The 20,995-nt window shown below is 56.1% G+C and overlaps 1 protein-coding gene across 1 annotated transcript; it reads left to right on the plus strand.

Moving 5' to 3' along the window:
• Nucleotides 1-11,720: 11,720 nt before the first annotated feature.
• AGPAT2 (1-acylglycerol-3-phosphate O-acyltransferase 2) lies at nt 11,721-20,652 on the plus strand. The gene is made up of 6 exons (XM_027687601.1): nt 11,721-11,973; nt 15,914-16,047; nt 16,583-16,758; nt 16,928-17,023; nt 18,502-18,574; nt 19,038-20,652. The coding sequence occupies exons 1-6, from the start codon at nt 11,786-11,788 to the stop codon at nt 19,187-19,189; spliced, it is 819 nt and encodes a 272-aa protein (XP_027543402.1). The 5' UTR covers nt 11,721-11,785; the 3' UTR covers nt 19,190-20,652.
• Nucleotides 20,653-20,995: the final 343 nt, after the last annotated feature.

Genomic DNA, 20,995 nt, shown 5'->3' on the forward strand with positions numbered 1-20,995 from the left:
GGGGATGGGGGGCCCAGCCGCGCCGCCCGCTCGCTCCGCCGCAGCGCCCGGCCCGGCCCGCGGGGCTCGGCGGCTCCGCCCGGCGCGGGGCGGTGCGGGATGGGGGGGGCGGTGCACGCAGCTCCCGCAGCCCGAGGAGGCGGGGGGCTGCTGACCGGCTCGGCTCCGCAGCATCAGCCCCCGCCCCACCGGCCCCGCGGGAGTCGCACCCACGCCGGGTCAACCCGACCTCGCATCTGGGGACCCCATCCGGGCGTCCTACCCGGAGGTCCCATCCCACAGCCCAGGGGTCCCACCCACCCGGGGATCCCACCCCAGGCTCCACCGCACAAGGTCTCCCAGCTGCCGTCAATGACCCTGTCGGAGGGGGTCCATGGAGATGCTGATGCGCCCCGGCCCCAAGTCCCAAGCTTTATTTAAAGCTATTTTGGGTGGCAGATTGCCAGAGCCCCCCCTGGTTACCCGCAGCACGGCTCGGGGGCTGCATCCACCTGGGGCTGAGAACTGCCATCACCCCTGCTCCTTCACCTCCTCACTGTTTCCCTTCTCCAACCCAAAGCCCAGCAGCAGCACTGGCTGCACTCTCTGTTTGTGGCAGGGAAACCTCAGGGCAAGACAGGGGCTGCTTTGTGTCAGACACCGACAGACAGGCCAGGGACAGCCTCATCCAGGGGGATGCGGTGTACACAGGCAAGCAAGGGGGACAGGGAGACAAAAATATGATGGAAATTGGTCCTGGAGGGTCATCGTTAGGATAATTCTTTGCTTGCTGTTAGATCTTCATATTATCCAGTTGTCCCCTTTTCATGGTTCAGATTGCTCTCTCCTCTTGCATTTGGCTCCAAATGACCTTTAAAAACAAGCTGGTCACTCCATACCCAGATCCTCACTCAGTGTGTGTGTCAAGCTCACTACTCAGTGTCAAGCAAAAGCCTTTGCTGGTCTAATTTGAATAGCGGTGATAAATAACAAGCGTCACACAAAACTGGCTGAAACCCCTAAATCCTGCAGCGTGTTTGCTGTCTGCTTTTAACCCTGAGATCATCCCACTGCTCTTGTGCTGTGAAAAGCCCGTGCAACGCCCAGACCTCCACGTGAGCTGACATTGCCCACGGCGCTGCTGGAGTGATGGGGTTGGTGAACATCGCCTTGGCCACTCACAGCTCCCACCCATGCGGGTTTTAACATCCCACTGAAGCCAGGGTGGTTCTCTGGAACTTCTACGGCTTATTTTTAGTTTTAATTAATGCAGTTAAGAGAGAAAACCTCTGGGATTTCTTTTTATTTTTCACGGTGGGGTTGGTGATTTGGAAAGCAGCGGGGACAGGAAGGTGCATCGCTGGGTGCCCGGTAGCTGAGCCAGCTGTGAGGATGAGGAGGGTCTCAGTGCTGTGATATGCTGCTTTCCTGCACAGCTACAGGGCAACAGTTCTTCTCAAGCACCAATAAATTCCTTATTTTCCTCCCAGCCTGAAGATGTTTTCATGCTCACCCGAGCGTTCCTCAGTGGGATTTCTCTCCCACCACCCTCTGTGCTGTCTCAGGAGGCTGAGCAATGGAAGCAGCTTTCCTGTCCCGCCCACCCCGGGCTCCTCACCTCCACCCCAACTCCTGCCTGCCCATCCTCATCACAGAGCTGCCTGTTGGGATCTGTCCTGCCTGCACTGACGTCCCCTCTGTGCCATGGCCTGGGCTTACCAGCGCCCCTCGCTCCCTGCTCACCCTCCTGCCGCAGCTCCCTGTGCCTTCATCCCCGATTTTGGGGGTCACGTGTGGCACACACAGGTGGGATGAAACCCTGGATGGAGATGAGAATTACAGACCTGGGCCAAAGCTGAGGGAGGCTTGAAATCCATGGATCTCTGCCGTGGGGCTCTGCAACACTCAGAGGTGGATTGTCCAGCGAATCTAATTAGGAATGAGCAGACCTTCCCAAGCTGTAATATGCCAAGTAATTAAGTGATTAGTATTGATTGTTGGAATGCCTAATAAACAGTTATCACTGAATGATTAATTAATCCAATCAAAAGAGTAATAACAATTCTGCAGGTGTGATTCTATCTTATATTCAGTGTGCAAGGGAAACGAGATCTTTCCCCGCTGTTCCTGTCTCCTGTTTCTATCCCAGGCACCCGGCACTGGGGATGCTCCTGCTCCCTCAGCTTGGGATGCCCCTGTGAAAGGAATCTCTCTCCTTCCCAAAAATCCCCTGGCATTTCCAGGATGGGCTCCCAGCAGCAGGCAGGCACCCAGAGCTGAGCTGTGCGGCTCGGAAGTGGGGAAGGGGGTCCCCCAGGCACCATGCGGAAGATGCCGAAAGCAGTCCACGATGATCTCTTTCCTGGGAATTCTTTCACTCGCTCCCTTGATTAAGTCGCTTCAGTTTCTCCTGGTCAAAGCCCTGCTAATCCCAGCTAAGCCCGCAGCGTGCCGCACGCTGGCCTCTGATCACTTCCCAGCCAGGCGGCGGCTCTGCGGGCACGTCCCCAAGAGCGCTGTGCCCTCGGGACATGGGAGCTCCCAGGGCAGCCGCGGCCCTGAGCGGTCATTTGCTGGCCCATAATATTTGCCTGATTAAATGATAACGAATAAATTATCAGCCACCCAGTGCTAACAGCAGCGCGGAGCAGCCCTGACTCGTGAGCAAGGACGCCCCAGACACCCACCTCAGCATCCCCTCCAGAGCACCCGCCTTCCTGCGGGTGGGATGTCGGGGTTGGGTGACAGCTGGGGACAGCACAGCTCAGTGCCATCGCCTGCAGCGCCCAGAGTCACTGCTTGGCAGGGGGTGCAGGACCCAGAACCAAAAGAGGGGCACACGCTCTCCCCTCTCCAAGCGGTGCCGTCAGGACCAGCCCTACGGCCACAAACCAGGGGGATTTGAGTCCCGGGGAGCTGTGCGTTCCCAGGCGCTGCCGCAGCCCCGGCGATGATGGATCCAGGCTCTAATGCTCTTTTCTGTGCATCCTTTAAGGATTTGAGGCTGATCGCCCGCGCTTCCTGCGTGGCATCCACAGCTGGCTCCGCGCAGCCCGTCAGCTGCCTCTGCTGCCTGCCGGGCGCTGCCGGGCTGAGCGCAGCGGTTATAATTAGAAATGCTAATCAGCTCTTGTGTTTCTGGCTTGACAGCCCTGCCACCCCCAGCACAATCTTCCCTCCAATCTGTCCTGTGCTCGCCCCCTCTGCTTCCTCTCCAAATCCCTGCTACTTGTAATTAAGCACCACGGAATTAGCGGAGGTCAAAAGCCGGGGCTGCTGGGGCTCGCTGGACGCTTTGGGCAGGACGTGCAGCCCCCACAGAGCTCGTGGGTTGAGGGGGGTCCCACCTCCATTCACCACCATCCCCTTGGGCTGGGGACAGGGAAGGCCCTGCACTTGAACCATGGGATGGAAGAGGGGGGAGCCCAAGGGCTTTGCTGCCAGCAGTGCCAGGGTTAAAGGCAAAGGGTGGTGGCTGTGGCCCGGAGCCCTGTGGCTCTGCCAGCCCAGTGGCTCTGGAAGGGATTCTCATTGGGATTTCTGTCATGTGCCAAATGTGGGCACTTCTCAGCCAAGGAGGAAAAGGAGCTCAGAGAAGGAGGCTGAGCAAACAGATCCCTGGATTAGCCGGTTACAGAGTTATTCAGCATCACCGATTGCACTGTGAGACACAACCCAGGGCATTCCTCCCTCACTGGTGACCACAGACAGCCCCTGCCAGCCCCCAGCCCCTCCACACCGCACCCTGAGGCAAAGCACTCCTGCTGCTGTGAGAGCCAGGACATGGCTTTCACCCAGGGCATTTGGCTTCCAAAGTCAGGCTTGGCCAGGGGGACATTCCTTGGAACAGGCACAGGGCTCAGCTGGCCTTGGAGGAGACTGAGATGCACAGGTGGGACGAGCAGCTCTGGACACCATGTGTGGACACACAGGCCACTGTGCTCAGAGAGGGACAACATCCAAACACGAGCTGGCTTAATGCCAGCAGCTCAACATTCCTCTCCCCGGAAAACATGGGCTGTGGCATCACAGCATGGCACAGGCCAGGCAAATGCTGGTGGTCCCTCACCCCACAGGTGTCATTCAGATGCTCACAGACACCCCTGAAGCCTCCTGGGGTCGTGCCCAGGGTGCTGATGTATTAAGAAGAGTTGGGTTTTCCCAACTGACATCTGAACTGCATCAAGTAACCCACAGCATCGGGACAACACAGCTGCACCAACATGGAGCAGGAAATGAATTTTATCTGGAGCCACAGCCCACATACCCACCTGAGATATCACAGCATCTCTAAGTGGTCCTGTTCTGGGAGAAAACACACACAACTCTTGGGTTTTTAAGTCAGCCTTCGTCTTCCAGGTGCTCCCTGTTCATCAGCCTCAGTGCAGAAGAGAGGCTGAAGTTTGGAGGGTTGGTGTGCAAAAGGTTTTCAAGAAGACAGTGGCTGTCTGAGGAAGGAGAACCCCCCTCACCTCGTCTGCCCAGGACCCCCACGTGTGGCTTCACTTGGGACACACATCTGCTCGCTGCAGAATACCTTCAGTGTGTGAAGCAACAAAGGGCTCCCCCTCCTCCTCACACACCGAGCACTTCGATTTCTGGAGAAAAGCAAATAAAAGAAACAAAGATGCATCACAAAAAGGGAGAAGGAGGGACGGGGCATGGTGGCTCTGATGATGATGCACTTGTGAAAAGGCACCAGCAGCACAGGCAGCTGACTGGGAAAGCTCTGGGCAGAAGTCGGATTGGATTTGTCATGACTAATTGACTCCCTCCAGCACCGTGGTACAAGTTTCACGCTTCGCATGAGCAGGGTCCCGAGCAGCCAGGAATTAATGAGGGTCTGACCCTTCTGCGCAGCCAATTGAGTTTTTCCAGTGCAGACAGCTGGCTTAAGAGGGCCCTTTATTCTTTACATATCAGATCAATCAGGATAGTTATAATGTAGTCCTGGTGAAAGCTTGGAGTCGGACTTTATTGCCCAACCAGCTCAAGGAGAGAAAAAGCAAGCAAAAGGAAGAGGTCATGCTGAGCTATCGATTGTGCAGGTGGCGGGGCTGCTCCTGGGACGGCCTCTGCAGAGCTTACCAGGACAGTTTGCCTCTATCTCCTGCTAATGCTGCTCCATTGATCTTCCATGACAGGCGGCAACTACAAGAGATTTTTAGCCGGAGTCATTAAGAGGCATTAATCAATAACGGAGGAAACAGAGAGAGAGAAACTGTTTGTTTCATGGAGACATATTCCCCACGTGGATTTTAGATTTTAGCCCGCTGAGGTGAGCGTGGTTTATTTCTAGGGAGTTCTGCCAGGAAAAGGATTCACCTTGTGCTGGACTGTGACACTCAGAGGAGGTCCTGAGCCAGTTGCAACACACTGACAGCTCTGGCCAGGCTGTACAATGAGATGGGAGTAGCTGGGGAGTTTGTGGCATCCAAGTCCAGGTACCTCAGCACCACAAGTCACCCAGACCCTCTGTTCACACAAAGGTACTCCTGGAAGAACTAGGTACTGATTTCAGAGCTGGGTGCTGGTTTCACATTGTGCATCTACTAAACAAAGCTGCTGCCTGGCAGTGGTGCAACAAGTCCCAGCAGCCTGCTCAGCGATCCAGCCCTGTGTGAGCTCAGCCCCAGCCCAGTGGCTCGGCCCATGGCTGAGTTCATTCCTGTGGCAAGACTGGAGTTGTTCACAAGAGAAACAGTCTTTGTGCTGAAAGCACCCCGGGCTGCTCCCCTCCCTCCCGCCCTTCCCAACAGTGTCAGTACATTTCCATTGCTCTGTGGCGGCAACACCCCTTTTATTTCTCCAACAGCTCCTGTGTTGTCCAGCAACAGCAACCGTCTGTGCAGGTGGTGGAGCCCATTTTCCCTGGGAGAGGCAGAGAAGGGTGCCGGAGATGTGCTTCAGGAGCAGGAGGATGGAATCACCTTCAAAGGTGATACAGTACTGGTATCAGCAGAGCAACCATGGTCCCTGGGCAATCTCAAGCTCGGGAGGTGCTGTGGCTCCCCATGGCTGAGCTCAGCCCCAGGAGCAGCCCTGCGATGCAGAAGCTGAGCCGAGGTTTAATTGCACTCATGGACTTAGCCCAAAGGCCCTTTAGTCCTCCTGCTTTGTCCACAGTGCTGGCACACCCTCTGGCACTGTGCCAGCAGGTCTGGCGACCTGGTAATGCCATGCTCAGCACCTGCTGCTGGGAGCACAGGGAGAGAGCTCAGCTAACAGGGCCTGCAAAGAGCAGGTAACCGAGCAATGCTTCAGAGTAAGGGAAATGCCTTTTAGGAGGCAGGGGTAGAGATCCCAATGGAGATCAGTGTCCTACTCCTCTCCAGACACAGTCACAGCCCTGAAAACACACACACAGAGCTCAGCACCATCACTGGAATCCAGCCCAGGTGGGACATGTCACGCTGCTGCTGACTTGAGATGAGAGACTCTGCCACGGGAGATGCAGCAAACCCCCCTCCAGTCCCAGGCTGCCCATCAAGAGAAGCCCTTGGCTAATGGCTCTGCCTTCCCTGCTCAAGTCTGTCAAGTCTCCAGGTCATCCACCCAGTCCCTTCCACCGGCACAAAATCCACAAGAAACAATTTGATTTCCTTAATTTAACACATGACATTTAGGAAAAAGCCTAATCCTATTGCAACTTGGAAAATAAAGTGATTTCAGCTTTCCGTCCTTGAGCCTGAAGGAGCTCAGGTGCTGCAGCCAGATGAGATGCTGTATCAGGGGCCATGTTCTGTGCCAAGGACACTCTCCTTTCACTCAGAGCCTCTCCTGGGGCGCAGGGTGCAGAGAACATCAGGTGCAGGGGGATTTCCAGCCTGTGGGTACAAATGCAAATGCAACAGTAAGATCTTGCAGTCTCATGTTTTTGCTAGCTCCTGTTTTTGTCAAAGTCTGGCAGGAGAAAAAAATAAAAGCCAGTGCTGGGGGGCATGGTGGGGTGTAAGCCCCAGCAGCAGTCCTTGACTGATGTGCACTGACTCTGCCTGACAGCCCTGGCACTCCATGGGATTGCTGCTGCGGCATTCCTCATGGATAGGGATCGTGCCAAGTCAGCCTTGTGCCCTGTGTGGATTTAAATCCTTGTTTGAGTCTTTCAAGGCAGAGGTAAGACAAGCCCCGAGAAAGCATTCTCTGCAGAATGGTGGTAGGTGTGTGAGGAGTGGCAGGGCTGGGAGTCCCACAGCATCTGCAGAGCACAGGCTGTGTGGGGCCCAAAACCTCCCAAGGGCTCCAGTTCCACAGAGATGGTACCATAAACCCACAACTGGCTGGTGTGAACATCCCAATATAATGTCATTACTTTCTCAATAGAGTTACTTGTAGGTGAGTAAAGGTTACAGGAAGGAAGGTTCAGATTATCTAAAAGCCTTTAAAAACGTGTTTCTCTCTTAATTGCATGTTCCCAGAGTCAAAGTCCCTCGGGCTCTTTGTATTTCCAGCGGCCAGTGGAGGCTGTGCACCAGGCAGTTTAGCAATCTCATGCTCCTGGCTCTTGTGCAAGCCTGTTGCTCTGTCCTGTGGGTAACTGCAGCGCTCACATTCAAACCACGCTGAGTCACCAGCCCAGTTCCTCCCTGACTGTTTACTTTGTTGTCACAAGAGCGCTGACGTGTTATTACCGGGGAGCCCAGCAACTACAGGGAGTGCGGCCATGGAGCAGCAGGAGCCAACACAGAGGCTGGGCTGGGGGTCAGTCTGAAGCTCTGCCTGTGCAAGTGTGGGCTCAGCCGTGGGCTTCCACACCACCCACGTGAGGAGCAGCAGGAGGGTTTCACCTCCGATGGGCTGGTGCTCTTTTAGGCTGAAACAACTGAGAGGGAAATGGGCTTCACCCACATCCTTTGCACAAACTGCTCTTAGCCACCATGCTCTGCAAGCAGCCTGCAGTGTCCCTGCCCAGGCCAGCACAGCACAGGGTAAACCTCTTTGCTGCCTTTGCCAGAGCAACACTTCCAGAAAAGGTTTCAGTGATGGCATCCCACTGGTGTCAGCCTTTGAGGCGGCCTTGCTTATGGATGCAAAGATGGTCCAAATTCCCAGTTTGTAGCCCTGCCTATGTGGGAGCAAGTTACAGCAGCATAACTTTGTCTGTATCATGATGCTGGGATGTTCTGTGTAGCCTGAGCTACACAGGGGTGAGACACAGAGATGCCAGACTCTGACATGTCTCTCAAAGCCAGCTGCTAGTTGAGACAGGTAAGGAGGGAAGAGGATGGATAGATAGACTGACAGAGGTCTGGAAGAAGTTACAGCAGATGTGTGGATCATCTTACTGTCCCCAAGTCCCCACCCTGAAGCACCCAGCAGCAGGGGTTGGTGTCAAGGAGCTTCCTGTGAGGGCTCCCCAGCCATGCACATGCGTGCCACAGCCAGGCCCAGAACGAGGATGTTTGGCTGGTTGTTTCCTCCTCACTTCCCTTTAAGGTCACCAAACCCAGCTGCTGCTTTCAACACATGTCCCTTGGCAGGAGGCAAAGAGGCCGACGGGTAGAGCTGCAAAGGGCAGAGGCAAGGTGAGGCAGCAGGAGCAAGATGCTGCTCTGCAGACAGATCCAACTTTCCTTTGGCACAGCCAGCGTCCCCAGAGGGTCCTGCTGAGCACCCACCCCCCTGGCCTCGAGCCTCCTGCTACTCTATGACCTGCTGAGCCCTGTGTATTGATGCCAGGTGATAAACACATCTTACTTCCCACCCCTCTGAGTGCTTTCCCTCTCTTCCCTTCTCCACTCATCTTCTCCCTGCATGCGTGGGACATGTTCTCCCTGGCTCTATTTCTTTTCCAGTCAGAAGCTAGTCATCCACAGTGAGGTCACATGTTGTTTCCAAGGGAAGCAATAAATTTAGACAAATAAAAGATAAAAAATAACACAGCCAGATTTTTATAAGACATCAGAAAACTATGGCCAAGGGTAACACTCTTGGCTTCATGGCTCTTCACAGACCCAGGCAGAGAAATCCTACCAGCAGTGATGCTGTGTGGACCCTTCTGCTTGGCACTTGGAGGATTCTTGCTCCTACCAGGGATTCTGGACCCTGCTCAGCTACACTACCTGCAGGGTACACTTCCATCACATCTAAATAATCCAGTCAGTAGTTTAAATATGCAAAGCACACAGTGCAGTCTAGAAAACTGGGTTTTTAAAAGAATTTGGAACTGCTTCATCCTGGCTGCTGAAGCTTGGGAGAGGGTCACCTTTGCCTCTGTCCCAAAACAGCCGCGTTTCAGGGGCTTTGAGGTGATCCCTGCTGCGTTTCACAGCGCGCTGAGGCTCACGGGCCTCTTCCATCAGGCAGTTTGTTATGACAGTGTTAACGCACAGGCTGTCGTCATCTGGCAGCACAACCGCCTGCCTTATGAAATAACTCAGCGTGACAGCTCCGCTTGCTAGCGGGCAGGCCCATGTCTGGTTTCTAATCTGGCATCAGAAAGCACTCCCCTTCCTTGAGCTACAGACTAATATCAAACGTTTCATTTGCATTACTCCAGCTAATCTGCTGGAGAGCGTGGGGAGAAGGGAATGGCAGCCAAGCTCCTTCAGGAGCCCACACGTGAAGCATCGCGCCGCTGCCATCCCCACCGCGCCGTATCCGTTGATGCCTTTTGCCGCCGGCACCGCGGCCGCGCCGGGATTTACATTTCAGATTCCCAACGTCAGCCAGCGTTTGTGAGCTCCACAGATCAACCCACACGATGCCCCGGTGACAGATCACCAGTGACTTTCTTCCCATGTAAACAAGAGCACAAATGTCATGAGGACAATACAGAATTGCTCAGGGCCCAGCATCTGCTTGGCTGCAAAGGTCTCGGTGACTTCCCAGGCATATGCTGGGTGCTGGAGCTCTCTGAACAGCCTGTACGACACAGGCCAGAGGGATTAATCTAATGCTGTGTGGAGATGCTAATACAATAAGGGTTCTTTGTGGCATTTGCTGGAATCATGAGACCAGCTCTGAGATGTCATTGCCTGGCAGTCATGGGGAGTGCTGGCCTGGAGCTCTCCGGAGAGAAGGAGGTTGTCTCCTGCTTTGAGCCCTAAAGCTGCTGCAGGGCAGTGAAAGTGCAGTGAGCGCTCCTCATTCCAGTGACAGCTTGTTTGGGAACAGCACGCAACCTCTGTTGGTGAATCCAAGGAGAGCTGAGGGAACAAGGGTTATTTTAAAAGGGACAACACTTTTCCTTGATTGTTCCTGGAGCAGCAAGGCTGTGGATGCCAAGAGGGTGATTGGAGCCGCAGGGTCACGCCTCACCCCAGTGGAGTCTCTGCCACCCACGGGACTGGGGTTTTGCTATAAAAAGTGTTGCAAAACCTGCCAAGGCCAGTGAACGGTTTGTGTCAGTTCCAGCAGACGCTTTCATCTCCTGTGCCAGCTTCACACCCACAGAGCTGCTGGGCCTGATCCTGCCCTACCTCCAGTGCCAGCAGGGAAAGCTCCATCCCACGCAGCACATTTATGCCACTAAAAAAGCAGCATCAAGCACCAGTAGAGAAGGTGGGCAAGATGAGGGGCAGGGAGATGTGGCCAGGGGGATCTGTCACCAAAATTCACAGCTGACTCATGTTGACCTGTGAATTTTCGTGACAGACCCAAAGACCCCACACCATGCCAGGACGGGATCCAAAGACCTCACGTGGCACCATGAGGGACCCCCAAAGAGCCCATATGGCACTATGAGGGAACTGAAGGCCCTACATGGCACCATGAAGAGACCCAAGGTCCTCCTCACCATGCCATGAGGGACCAACTATTATAACCCTATTATTCAGCCTGTGGAGAATGGAAGGCTGAGGAGACCTTACAGCACTTTCCAGTACCTAAAGGAGCTACAAGAAAGCTGAAGAGGGAATCTGGATATGGGCATGCAGTGATAGAACAAGGGGGGATGGCTTTAGACAGGAAAAGGGTAGATTTACACTACATACTATGAAGAAATTCTTTACTGTGAGGGTGTTGAGGCTGTGGAACAGGTTTCTCAGAGAACCTGTGACTGCTTTATCCCTGGAAGTGTTCAAGACCACGTTGGACGAAGCTTGGAGCAACATGGTCTGGTGGAAGGTGTCCCTGCTCATGGGCAGGGGCTTAGAATGAGATGATCTTTGAAGTCCTTTCCAGCCCAAACCATTCTTTGCCTCTGTGATTATGAAGAGACCCAAACCTCTTACACCACATTGTGAGGGTCCCAAACCCCCACAGGGCTCCATGAGGGACCAAACTCCCTCCTCACCCTGCCATGGGCCACTCAGACCCGCACAGCACCATGACGGGACCCCTTTCTGTGGGGGACATTCCCTGAGCACCCACCACACCGTGGGGCACCCGAGACCTGCACAGCACCATGAGGGGACCCCCCACTCCATGAGGGACCTTCCCTGCCCATGAGGGACCCCCTCTCCATGAGGGACAAACCGTGAGCGCCCACCATGCCATGGGGCACCCAGACCGGCACAGCACCATGAGGGAACCCCCCTCCAAGAGGGACCTTCCCTCCCCATGAAGGACCCGCTTTCCAAGAGGGACCTTCCCTGCCCACGAAGGCACCCCGCTCCCGGAGGGACATTCCCTCCCCATGAGGGACCCTCTTCCCATGAGGGACCCTCTTTCCATGAGGGACCTTCCCTCCCCACGAAAGCGCCCCGCTCCCGGAGGGACATTCCCCGGGCGCCCGTCCCGCCCCGCTGAGGGAGCGGCGGGGCGGGACGTGCCGCCCACATAAGGCGGGCTCAGCCCGGGCTTTTCGGGGAGGAGGCGGCAGTGGCGGCGGCGGTGGTGGCAGCTCGTTCGGGTGGAGCCCGTCATGGAGCTGGGGTGGCTGGTGTGTGGCACGGCGGTGCTGCTGCTGCTCCACGTCCTCATGGAGCTCAGCCCCGCCGTCAACTTCGCGCTGCGCATCGGCTTCTACTGCGTGCTGTGCCTGGTGTCCTCGGCGCTGGCGGCCGCCGCCTGCCTGCTGGTCAACGGCGGCCGCACCGTCAAGAACATGAGGTGAGTGAGGGGGGCACGGGGGGCGTCGGGTGAGACACACGCTGGGGACATCGGGGTCAGCCCCGGAGCGCTTGGTGGGGTGGTGGCGGCCTCTGTTCCATCACGCGGGGTCCCCTCTTGGCTCGTGGCGTGGCCGCGGCTGAGCCCTCGCCCCCAGCGAGCCGCCTCTGGGGATGAGGTGCCTGGGAGGTCCAGACCCCGCACGTGGTGGGTTTTTTTGAGGGGGGGAAGCTACAGGACGGCAGCGTTTGAGGATGGCAGAGCGCTGAGCAGGCTGCGCGGGGAGGTCGTGAATTTTCCCTCTCTGGAAACATTCCAAACCCACCTGGGTGCATTCCTGTGTCACCTGCTGTGCGTGGCCCTGCCTCGGCGGAGGGGTGGCACTGGGTGATCCCCCCCCTTCCAACCCTGACGATTCTGTGGTTGTGTTTGGGGTGTTTCCTCCCTGCCCAGGCAGAGGCCGTGCCCGGCAGGGTGCCATGTGCTGCCCGGAGCCGGGAGCAGGGGCAGTCGTGCAGCTGCTGTCAGCCCGTGTGTCCTGACAGGACGCCCGGGGCAGGGGCTGCTCTTGTCCAGCAGCTCCTCGACGTGCCAAGGCACATTTTAAGGGCAGAGATGGCACTCACGCTGGCAGCACAGGACAACTCCGTTTCCTGGATTGGCGATCCCATAGGCAACTTTTCACCTCCATATCCGGGCCGGATTATATGGATGCAGGGGAAAGGGGAGCCCTGCTGCCTTATTACATCCTTTTGGATCAAAGGTTGGGCAGCACCTCAGCAGGTGGAGCTGGACTTTGCTTTGCAGTGTGGCTCTCACAGGAAAGACTCAGGGCAGAGTGAGCGGGCACAGGGCACTGATGTGCTGCCTTGAGGGCTCTGCCCTGCCCACCCCAGCCCGTACTGTGGTCCAAGGCACTGGAAACAGCAGTTTGCTCTGGGATCTCCTGCCTATCCCTGTCTCCAGCTTTGGTTGCCTTGGCTCATTCAGGAGCAGCTTTCTAATGCACAACCAGCTTTGCAGCTGGGAGAATTTATGATGTCAGTGATAGAGATGCTCTCTTTTTAATCCTCCCCAGAAACAAACCCTCTAAATTTTCTGTAAACTTAAAGGAATTATTTGGGAACAAGAACTTCTTGCATTGGATAATGCCTCATGTTGAAACTGAGTTTTTGCCAGAATCACATACTGGCACTGGCTGATGATCCTTGTGATGGATCCCAGCCCTTGGGAGGTCTGTGGCTGAGGCGATCCAGCAAGTTCCTTATTTCTCCAACATCCCAGTCTGCTTATTCCAGCTTGGGAAAGGAGGCTGGAGCAGAGCACGTGCTGGTGGACAGACAGTGATAACAGTGTCACTGTCTGGCGCAGAACACCCCGTTCTTGCTGTGCTCCTGGCTCCAGTGCCAAGCTGGTGTGGCTTGGAAGAGGTTGCCCTGGGTGTCTGATAGAGATAGAGCTGTTTATCTAGTGGTGAAACCTCTTGTAAGGGCTTCAAATCTGGTAAGCAGATTTCCTTAGACCTTGAAAATCAGAGTATCCCAAACAGGCCTCTGGGATAGCCTGCGGAGCACAGCACGTGAATCTGGGGGCTGCTGGCTTTCACACTCAGACTGTTATGGATGCACTGAAAAGCCACATTCCCTCTTATTTTTGTACTCTTTGCATCTGGCATTATGTCCACTGGGTTTACAGCTCTCTGCAGCTGTGGCTGCACCAAGTCTGGATCGTTTATACCAAGAGAGAAGCTGTTTCTGGGGTTTAAGGAGAGTCAGATCCATCCTCTTAACCCCGTGGATGACGTGGGCAGCTCAGCGGGGCTGCTGGTCACCACTCTGAGCTCTGCCCCTTTACCTCTTTCAGTGGCTCACACCATGTCTTGTGCAAGGAAACACTGGCTCTGGACTGGCAGGAGGAGGCCGGATGGTTGCTCTTGAGTAATGTGTAACCAGCCTCTCCCGGCAGCCACTGAGCAGTGTGACTTCCAGAGCAGTGACCTCTTTTTTGGTTGGCAGTCAGAAGGGAGGAGAAGTGTGATTTAGGTCAGCCTGGTGGCATGGCATCCCCCATGACCTCACTGGTTCGTGTCACCCTGCCTCTTCTCACGGGCAGCCTCGTCTCTTCACCTGAGCTACGCCCCCAGAACCTTGGAGCGGGCCCACGGAGCTCTGGAGCTCTGCATTCCATACACCTCCCTGTGTCCTTTCCCTGGGTGTGACCATAACCTTTGCAGCGAGTTGAAATGAGGACTGATAACATTGTCACCCCGGGGGCTGTGTCACCCGGGGGCATTGGCCTGGCCTGAACTCCAATGCCAAAGCCAGTGCCTCAATGGTCTGCATGGCAGGACACCCCACAGAGATGGGAACCCCACTGTGGGCAGGAGCAAGCTGGGGAAAGTCATGTGGCTCAAGAGCAGATGGCAGGGATGTGGATACTTTTGGAAAGCAGATGCTGGGAGCTGCTGCCAAGCCAGGATGAGATGCTGTCCAGGTGCTCACCTCCTGCTCTGGGTGACAAGGATGCTTCCCAGGAGGATGGTGCTGCACAGCTCTTCAGCTGGACCCTGTGGTGGGGTGGCAGAGCTGACACTGTCCCTCTGTCTCCTCCTGTAGGGAGGAAAGCTCCATCCCCTGTCTGCCAGGGAGAAGGTGTCCCTGAGGCAGGACATCCAGGTGCTTGCTGGAGGGCAGGTCAGCTCCTGAGTCAGCTCTGGGGGAGAGCAGAGCAGAGCTGGTGGCTGTTCTTGGGAGCTTTGCTCACGTGCAAGTTCCTCTGCCACCTGTCCTGGTAAATGGCTGCTCCCCTGCCCAAAATAGCCCCTGTGCTCTGCCAGCTTCTGGCCGTGTCCTTTGGCCCAGTTGGAGGGTCTCCAGGTCCCACCTGCCTGGGGGTGGCACAGATGGGCCCTGCTGCCATGGGCTGGCAGGGGCTCGGCCGGTGGGCTTGGGCTGAGTGCGCTTGGCAAGGGCATGGCAGCCTGCTCCATGTGTTGGCCCAGCTGAGTGGAGCTGCCAGTGTCTCCCAGCCGGGCCCCCAGCCCTGGGAAGAGCTGGGACCTTTGTCAGACCTGTAGATCCACTGGGGAAGGGAACTGACAGGCAAAAGCTTGAAGATGTGTTTGCCGGGGGGCACCGGGCCTCTGCCAAGCTGCGTGGGGAGCATCCTGATTGCTGCTCACATCCCTGGGTTGTGCAGGGAAGTGTCTCTCACCTCCATTCCCCTCCTGTCTTGGACTCCCATGAGGTGATGGCACCCCAGGTTTGTTTGTATCATTGAGCAGTGTCTTCCAGCACTGCGAGGAGCAGAACGGGCAGAGCCTTCCTCGGGTGTTGGGTGTGGGGGCTGATCCCTGTGTGCTGGGGAGTGGCAGCTCCTGGGAGAACTGTTTGAACAACTTGGGGTGGCACTGATTGCAAGAGGAAGACACTGGTAGCAGTGGAGCAGTCCAGACCCATGACACAGGCGAAAAGAACAGCATTCCATGGGTGGGACTGGCTGCAGGAGGAGTGGCCCTTTATCCAGTGCTGAAAACAATGTCCCCTCTCCTGGACTTTGGAGGGTTTCCAGTGTGCCCTCTTTGCAAGGCTCTCACAGCTGCACTAGGCTGGGCTCTTCCAAAGAGCCTGTTGTGAGCTGATGCTGTCAGCTTGAAGGAAGCATGGGCTACTGAGTCTGGCTGAACCAGCCTCAAAATTACAATCAGCTTCCCCCAGGCTTCCAGTAAAATTCCCACACTGGGAGTGGAGGGGACTTGGCATGCAACTGAAGTACCTTGAGCATGTGGGACCATGAAGGGCAGACACCTGGGTGGACCAGAGGGCAAATAAGACTGGAGGTTCTCTGTCCTAGAGTTCTTCTTGTCTCCTCCCACCCACCCTGGGTGTAGCAACCCCTGTCACCCCCCTACCCTATGACTGACTGCTCTTCTCTTCCACAGAATCATCAAAGCTGTGGTCAAGACCTTCAAGTATTTCTTTGGCCTGAGGTTTGAGGTGAAGGGACTGGAGAACTTCGAGGTGGAGGGCCCTGCTATCATTGTGTCCAACCATCAGAGCATCCTTGACATGATGGGTGAGTAGCTGGTGGGAGGGAAGGAGCAGTTCTCCTGCTCACCATCAGAGAAGTCCTGCTCGTGTGTCCTGGCCAAGCAACCCCTGCCCTGGCCAGTCTGTGCTGCAGAGCCAGCTGGTCCAGCTTCCCTGTCAGTGCTGGACGTGGGAAGGGTCTCTCCTCGCTCTGAGCAATCCCACACTTGTGCAGCACCCCAGGTACTGCTGCCCCTCAGGTGTTTCCCAGCTCCCTTTTACATCCCTGCCTCGCTGGTGGCCTGGCTGGCCCAGTGTGTGTGTCAGTGGCCCTGCTGGGCTCCCTGGGACCGAGGACTGAGCTGCCTCTGGGGGGTTCTTGCTGTCACCTGCAGCCACCCTGCCCCACTAACACTGCCATGTCCCAAGTCTCCCGCTCTGCTGGTGGCAGTGGAAGCCAGGATTGAAACAAGACATCAGCCTATCCCTGTCCCCTCCCCACCTCAGCTCGTGTCCCTGTCCCACCTGAGGTGCAGGCAGGCTGGGTGACTGCTGGGTCTTGCCCTCTGCCATCCCATTAGGGCTGATGGAGATCCTGCCTGACAACTGTGTCCAGGTGGGCAAGAAGGAGCTGATGTACACGGGCACCGTGGGGCTCATCATCTACCTCGGCGGCGTCATCTTCATCAACAGGAAGAGCACCAGCAGCGCCAAGATGGTGATGGCTGAGGTTGCCAAGACCATGACAAATGAGAATGTGAGTGTGGCCGTGTCTGGGCACCCCGGGGTGGCACGGGGGCGTGTGGAACTCCTGGTGCTGGCTGACCTGGAGTCGCAGACATCTGCAGCTCTTGGCAAAGCTGGCTGGCAGCTCGGGGCACTGCAGGTGGATTGCTGGACTTAAGCCTTGTCTCTCCCATGTGCAGCTGAAGGTGTGGGTGTACCCAGAGGGCACAAGGAACTGCACTGGGGATTTGCTGCCATTCAAGAAAGGAGCATTTCACCTCGCTGTCCAGGCACAGGTAACAGTGCTCCGCCCCTGCACAGGCACCCTGAGTGCTTTTGCAGTGGCATTCCAGGCTGGTCATGCAGTGTGTGGTTTATTTGCTCTCAGGTTCCCAGGTAACACCTCCCCAGGTAAACCACTGTTAGGTGTCAGAAGTGCTGCCCAGGAGGAGCCAAGAGCCTTTTCCATCCCCTGTGGGAGTGACCTGACCCTGGGGACAGGTGGCTGCAGGCAGTGGAGAGCTGCCTTTTCCTCTCTCCTACCTGCCCCAGTCCCAGTGTTCCAACTGCAGGGCAGGCACACTTGACCCTCACTCCAGGCTTTCCTGGCAGTGCCTGTGCCCAGGGGTTCCTGGGGGCATGGCTGCAGCCCAGAGCTCCTTCCTGGAAAGGATTCCAGCGGGTGCTTTCCTGGGGAATCCCAAAGCTGTTGATGCATTTCTCAATCCCCCAGGTTGCAATAGTGTAGAGCTGATTCAGGATTGTTAATGCTCGTGCTTTAGAGCAACATCTGGGCTTGCTCTGTGTGGAAATAGCTGCTCCCTCCCTGATGGCCATATGGCACTTCTTGGTATGTCTTTTTTCCCCAAAATGACAACATCCATGAGCAGTCAGTGGGGGAGCAGGCAAACAGCTCCTTGGTTTCAGCCAGCCAGAGCTGTCCATGCTCTCAGAGGGGGCTGCTTGCCTGGGCAGGGCACTGGGGCAGTGTGCCAGGGACTGGGATGATTCGAGGCCTCAGGGGAAATTGGTTTCCCTGGGAGAGATGTTACAGCAGGGATTCTGGAGAAGGGAGTATGTGCCAGATCTCTTGCTGAGATTGACTAGCTAAACCCAGGGCGCAGCCTGTGTTGTACCATCCCCATTCCTGCCTGGGTGACGCAGCCAAGGCAGGGCCTGGCAGCTGCTGGAAGGGAAGGATGTCAGTGGAACTGGTACCCGCCTCTGCTACACCCCCCTGAGTCACCTACTGTAGATCCTGTCTGTGTTATCAGCGTGGAATAACGACTCTGTGCCTGCCCTCCTGGCCCTGTCTCTGCCTGAAGCTTCCCTGGGAGCAATTGATGGCAACTGGTGACTCCTTTTCTTAGAAGCTGAAGGCACAGCAGCTGCCCTGCCCCAGACACGTGCTGGTACAGGAGGCAGGGCCTGGCAGAACAGGCATCCTGCAGTGTTTGTTTGCAGGACAGACAATACCCAAGCTTTGAAGCCTGGCTTGGGATGAGGAGCCCTAAAAGCCAGTGCTGACCTGAGGCTGAAGTGGAACTTGGCCCTAGTTCTTTGAGTATCTCTGTGCCTTGAGTTACTGGGGAGTGGTTTTGATCTTGTTTGACTCCTGATTGTCCCAGCTTTGGAAGTGGGTCTTGCTGTGTGTGCCCTGTGTGTCTGAGAGCCAGGCCAGGTCAGCTCTGCTGTGTGGGATTTGCTGCCTGTCTCTGGCCAGCCCTGAGTTGCTGCAGTGCAAGTAACTCCTCTTTTTCTTTCCTTCCCCAAGGTCCCCGTGATCCCTGTGGTGTATTCCTCCTTCACCACCTTCTATAACCCAAAGACGAAACTGTTTACATCAGGTACCAAAGAGTCACTTGGAGAGAGTGTTGATGTTGCCTCCTGTGGAGATCTGGTTCACAAGGGTGTGGAAGGGAAGCAGAGCTGGGGTGAACAGGAGGAGTCCCGCTGGGAAATGTTTGGAGTCAGTTCAAAGCACTTGGCACCAGAGCCTGGGCTGGGTTAGTTCAGGAAAGGCTGTAATTAAATACACTGAGGGATGTTTTCATTAAAGATTGGATACCACCTCTCCTTCTCTGGGCAGGCTCTGGCTGGGGTGGCAATTTGGGGCACAAGGGGAATATTTTACTTGGCACAGCTGTTGGTCTAACCACAGATCATCCTCTGCCTGCACTCCAGGGGTGGATGCCTGAAGCCCTGGGATGGGATGAGGGCTGTGCTGGGACTGCCCAGGGCAGGCAGCAGAGCAGGGAACAGAGCTCCTGTGGCATGTGGGTTTCTCATGGGCTCCTCTCTTGTTCCCAGGCAAAATCAAGGTGGAGGTTCTGCCCCCAATAGAGACCAAAGGCCTGACATCAGATGATGTCACCGACCTCACTGACAGATGCTTCTGCACCATGAGGGAGACCCTCTTCAGGCTGTCGGGCCGTCCAAGCGAGGCCAAGGACTCGTCCTAGAGGCTTCTCCAGTGATGTCACCGTGTGGTGGTGGCTGAAGGGACTTGTTGCCAAATACTGAAGGAACTTCTCTTCCTCTGCAGTGACTTCTAACTCTGGGAACACCGTGGACTGGCACACACAGGGTGTCGAGCCAGCACTGAGGTTTCCCTTCGAGCGGATTTGTCTTATGGGTTCATTTTCTCACTATGAAACGTCTCCTTTTTCTGAATTTCTCAGGCATCAAACTTGTGCTACCAAAGGGCTCAATGACCAGAGGGGTGAGTTCCCCCAGCTCAGGCAGCTGGCATGGGGTGACAGCAAAAACCTGGCTGGAGCCTGGGCTCTGCCTCACGTGAGTGTCCCTGCACGTGTGTTCCTGCAGGCTCAGCCCCGTGATGTCCCAGATGGAAACCACCAGGCAGCAGTTTGTATCTGCACAACCTTGATGCTCAGAGAGGGATGAGAATTGGGTGAAAATCCAGATTTGGCTTTTCAGCAGCGCTGGGAATGCAGTGTCCTCCCCGGACAGCCCAGAGCACTGCCACCCGGCACAGTGGGACTCACGGGCCTGTCTCCTTGAGATGCCAACCGCATCTTGTTTTGGGAAACTGCTGGCAGCTCCCTGCCGTGGTGGTGGCTCAGCCTGGCCACAATCCCGGTGCCTGCAGTGCCCCCTTACAGATGTAAAGGGCTCTGTCGGGCTCGTTTTGTCACTTGTCATGGTCAGCACCGGCCGAAAGATGGTGCCTGTCCCGCGTGTCTCTGCCGCTCTCCGAGGACTGTAAAACCCCCTCGGAGCCACAGGGTGGGTGAGCTGCAGCTGGAACGGGGCTTGGGAGGCTTCACCTCTCCCTTTTGGGGACATGAATTCCTTTCCCAGTCAGATAAAGGGAGTTCCCCTGTGCTTTGGGATGATGGATGGACCAACAGAGCTCTTGGATCCCTCACCAGGAGCTGTGGAAGTGTTGATGCCCTCAGAGGCTGGGTCAGGTCCGTGGTTCCTTTACCTTTAGCTCTGCTGTTCATGGCACAGGGGACCTTGGGATGAGCCACCTGGGGCTACTCAGGTAACCAACACGACCAGCTTTTGCAGCCTGTGTTAGTGGAATTGCAGTTATATGGTATTTTGGGGTTAAAGCCTCAACTGGGAAAGGCAGGGAATTCTGTGGAGGGAGCCCTTGGGCCGAGCTGGTGCTGGCAGGGGCTTTATTGGAGGGGCCTTATGGTACAGACTCAGGGGTCAGACCCTCTGTGGGATGGGGTCGGGGTGGGAGGATGGGAACCAAACCAGCACTTTGTGAGAGTGGCAGATAAAGGCCTGTCATGGAGGGTAAACCCAGGAGGGCCCTGGGAGGGCTCCTGGGGAATGGTAACCATGTCTGACTCCTCCTGGGAGGAGGGAGCAGTGCCTCTGTGTGCAGTCGTCTGCTGTTCACTTTTAATTGGGTTGAGGATGTTATGTGCTTTACAAAAAAAAAAAATTACACCTATGATTATTTAAATAAAGGAGCCTCCTGGTCTTGTGTGGGAGCTGAGGGAGGAGGATGTGGGGTGCTGATCCCTCAGCTCTTGCAGGGAGGGGGTCCCTGTCCCTCCCTGTGTCCCCCAAGCAGAAGGGCTGTGCTTCTACTCCCCAAACCACAGGGATGGGCACCCACTCCCTGTACCCCGTGCAGGGACCATGTGTACCTGTCCCCTGCCGTGACATCCTGGGGCTGCAAGGACTTGTCCCCACCTTTTCCATGTGACAGCAAGTCGGGGCAGTGTGGGGAAGCACTGCCCTGCTCGGGCCAGGCCTGTGCCCTGCAGGGCAGGCGGCACAGC

This window comes from Neopelma chrysocephalum, unplaced genomic scaffold (assembly GCF_003984885.1).
Source record: "Neopelma chrysocephalum unplaced genomic scaffold, ASM398488v2 Primary Assembly neopelma1_74, whole genome shotgun sequence".
In the NCBI taxonomy this organism is placed as follows: Eukaryota; Metazoa; Chordata; class Aves; order Passeriformes; family Pipridae; genus Neopelma; species Neopelma chrysocephalum.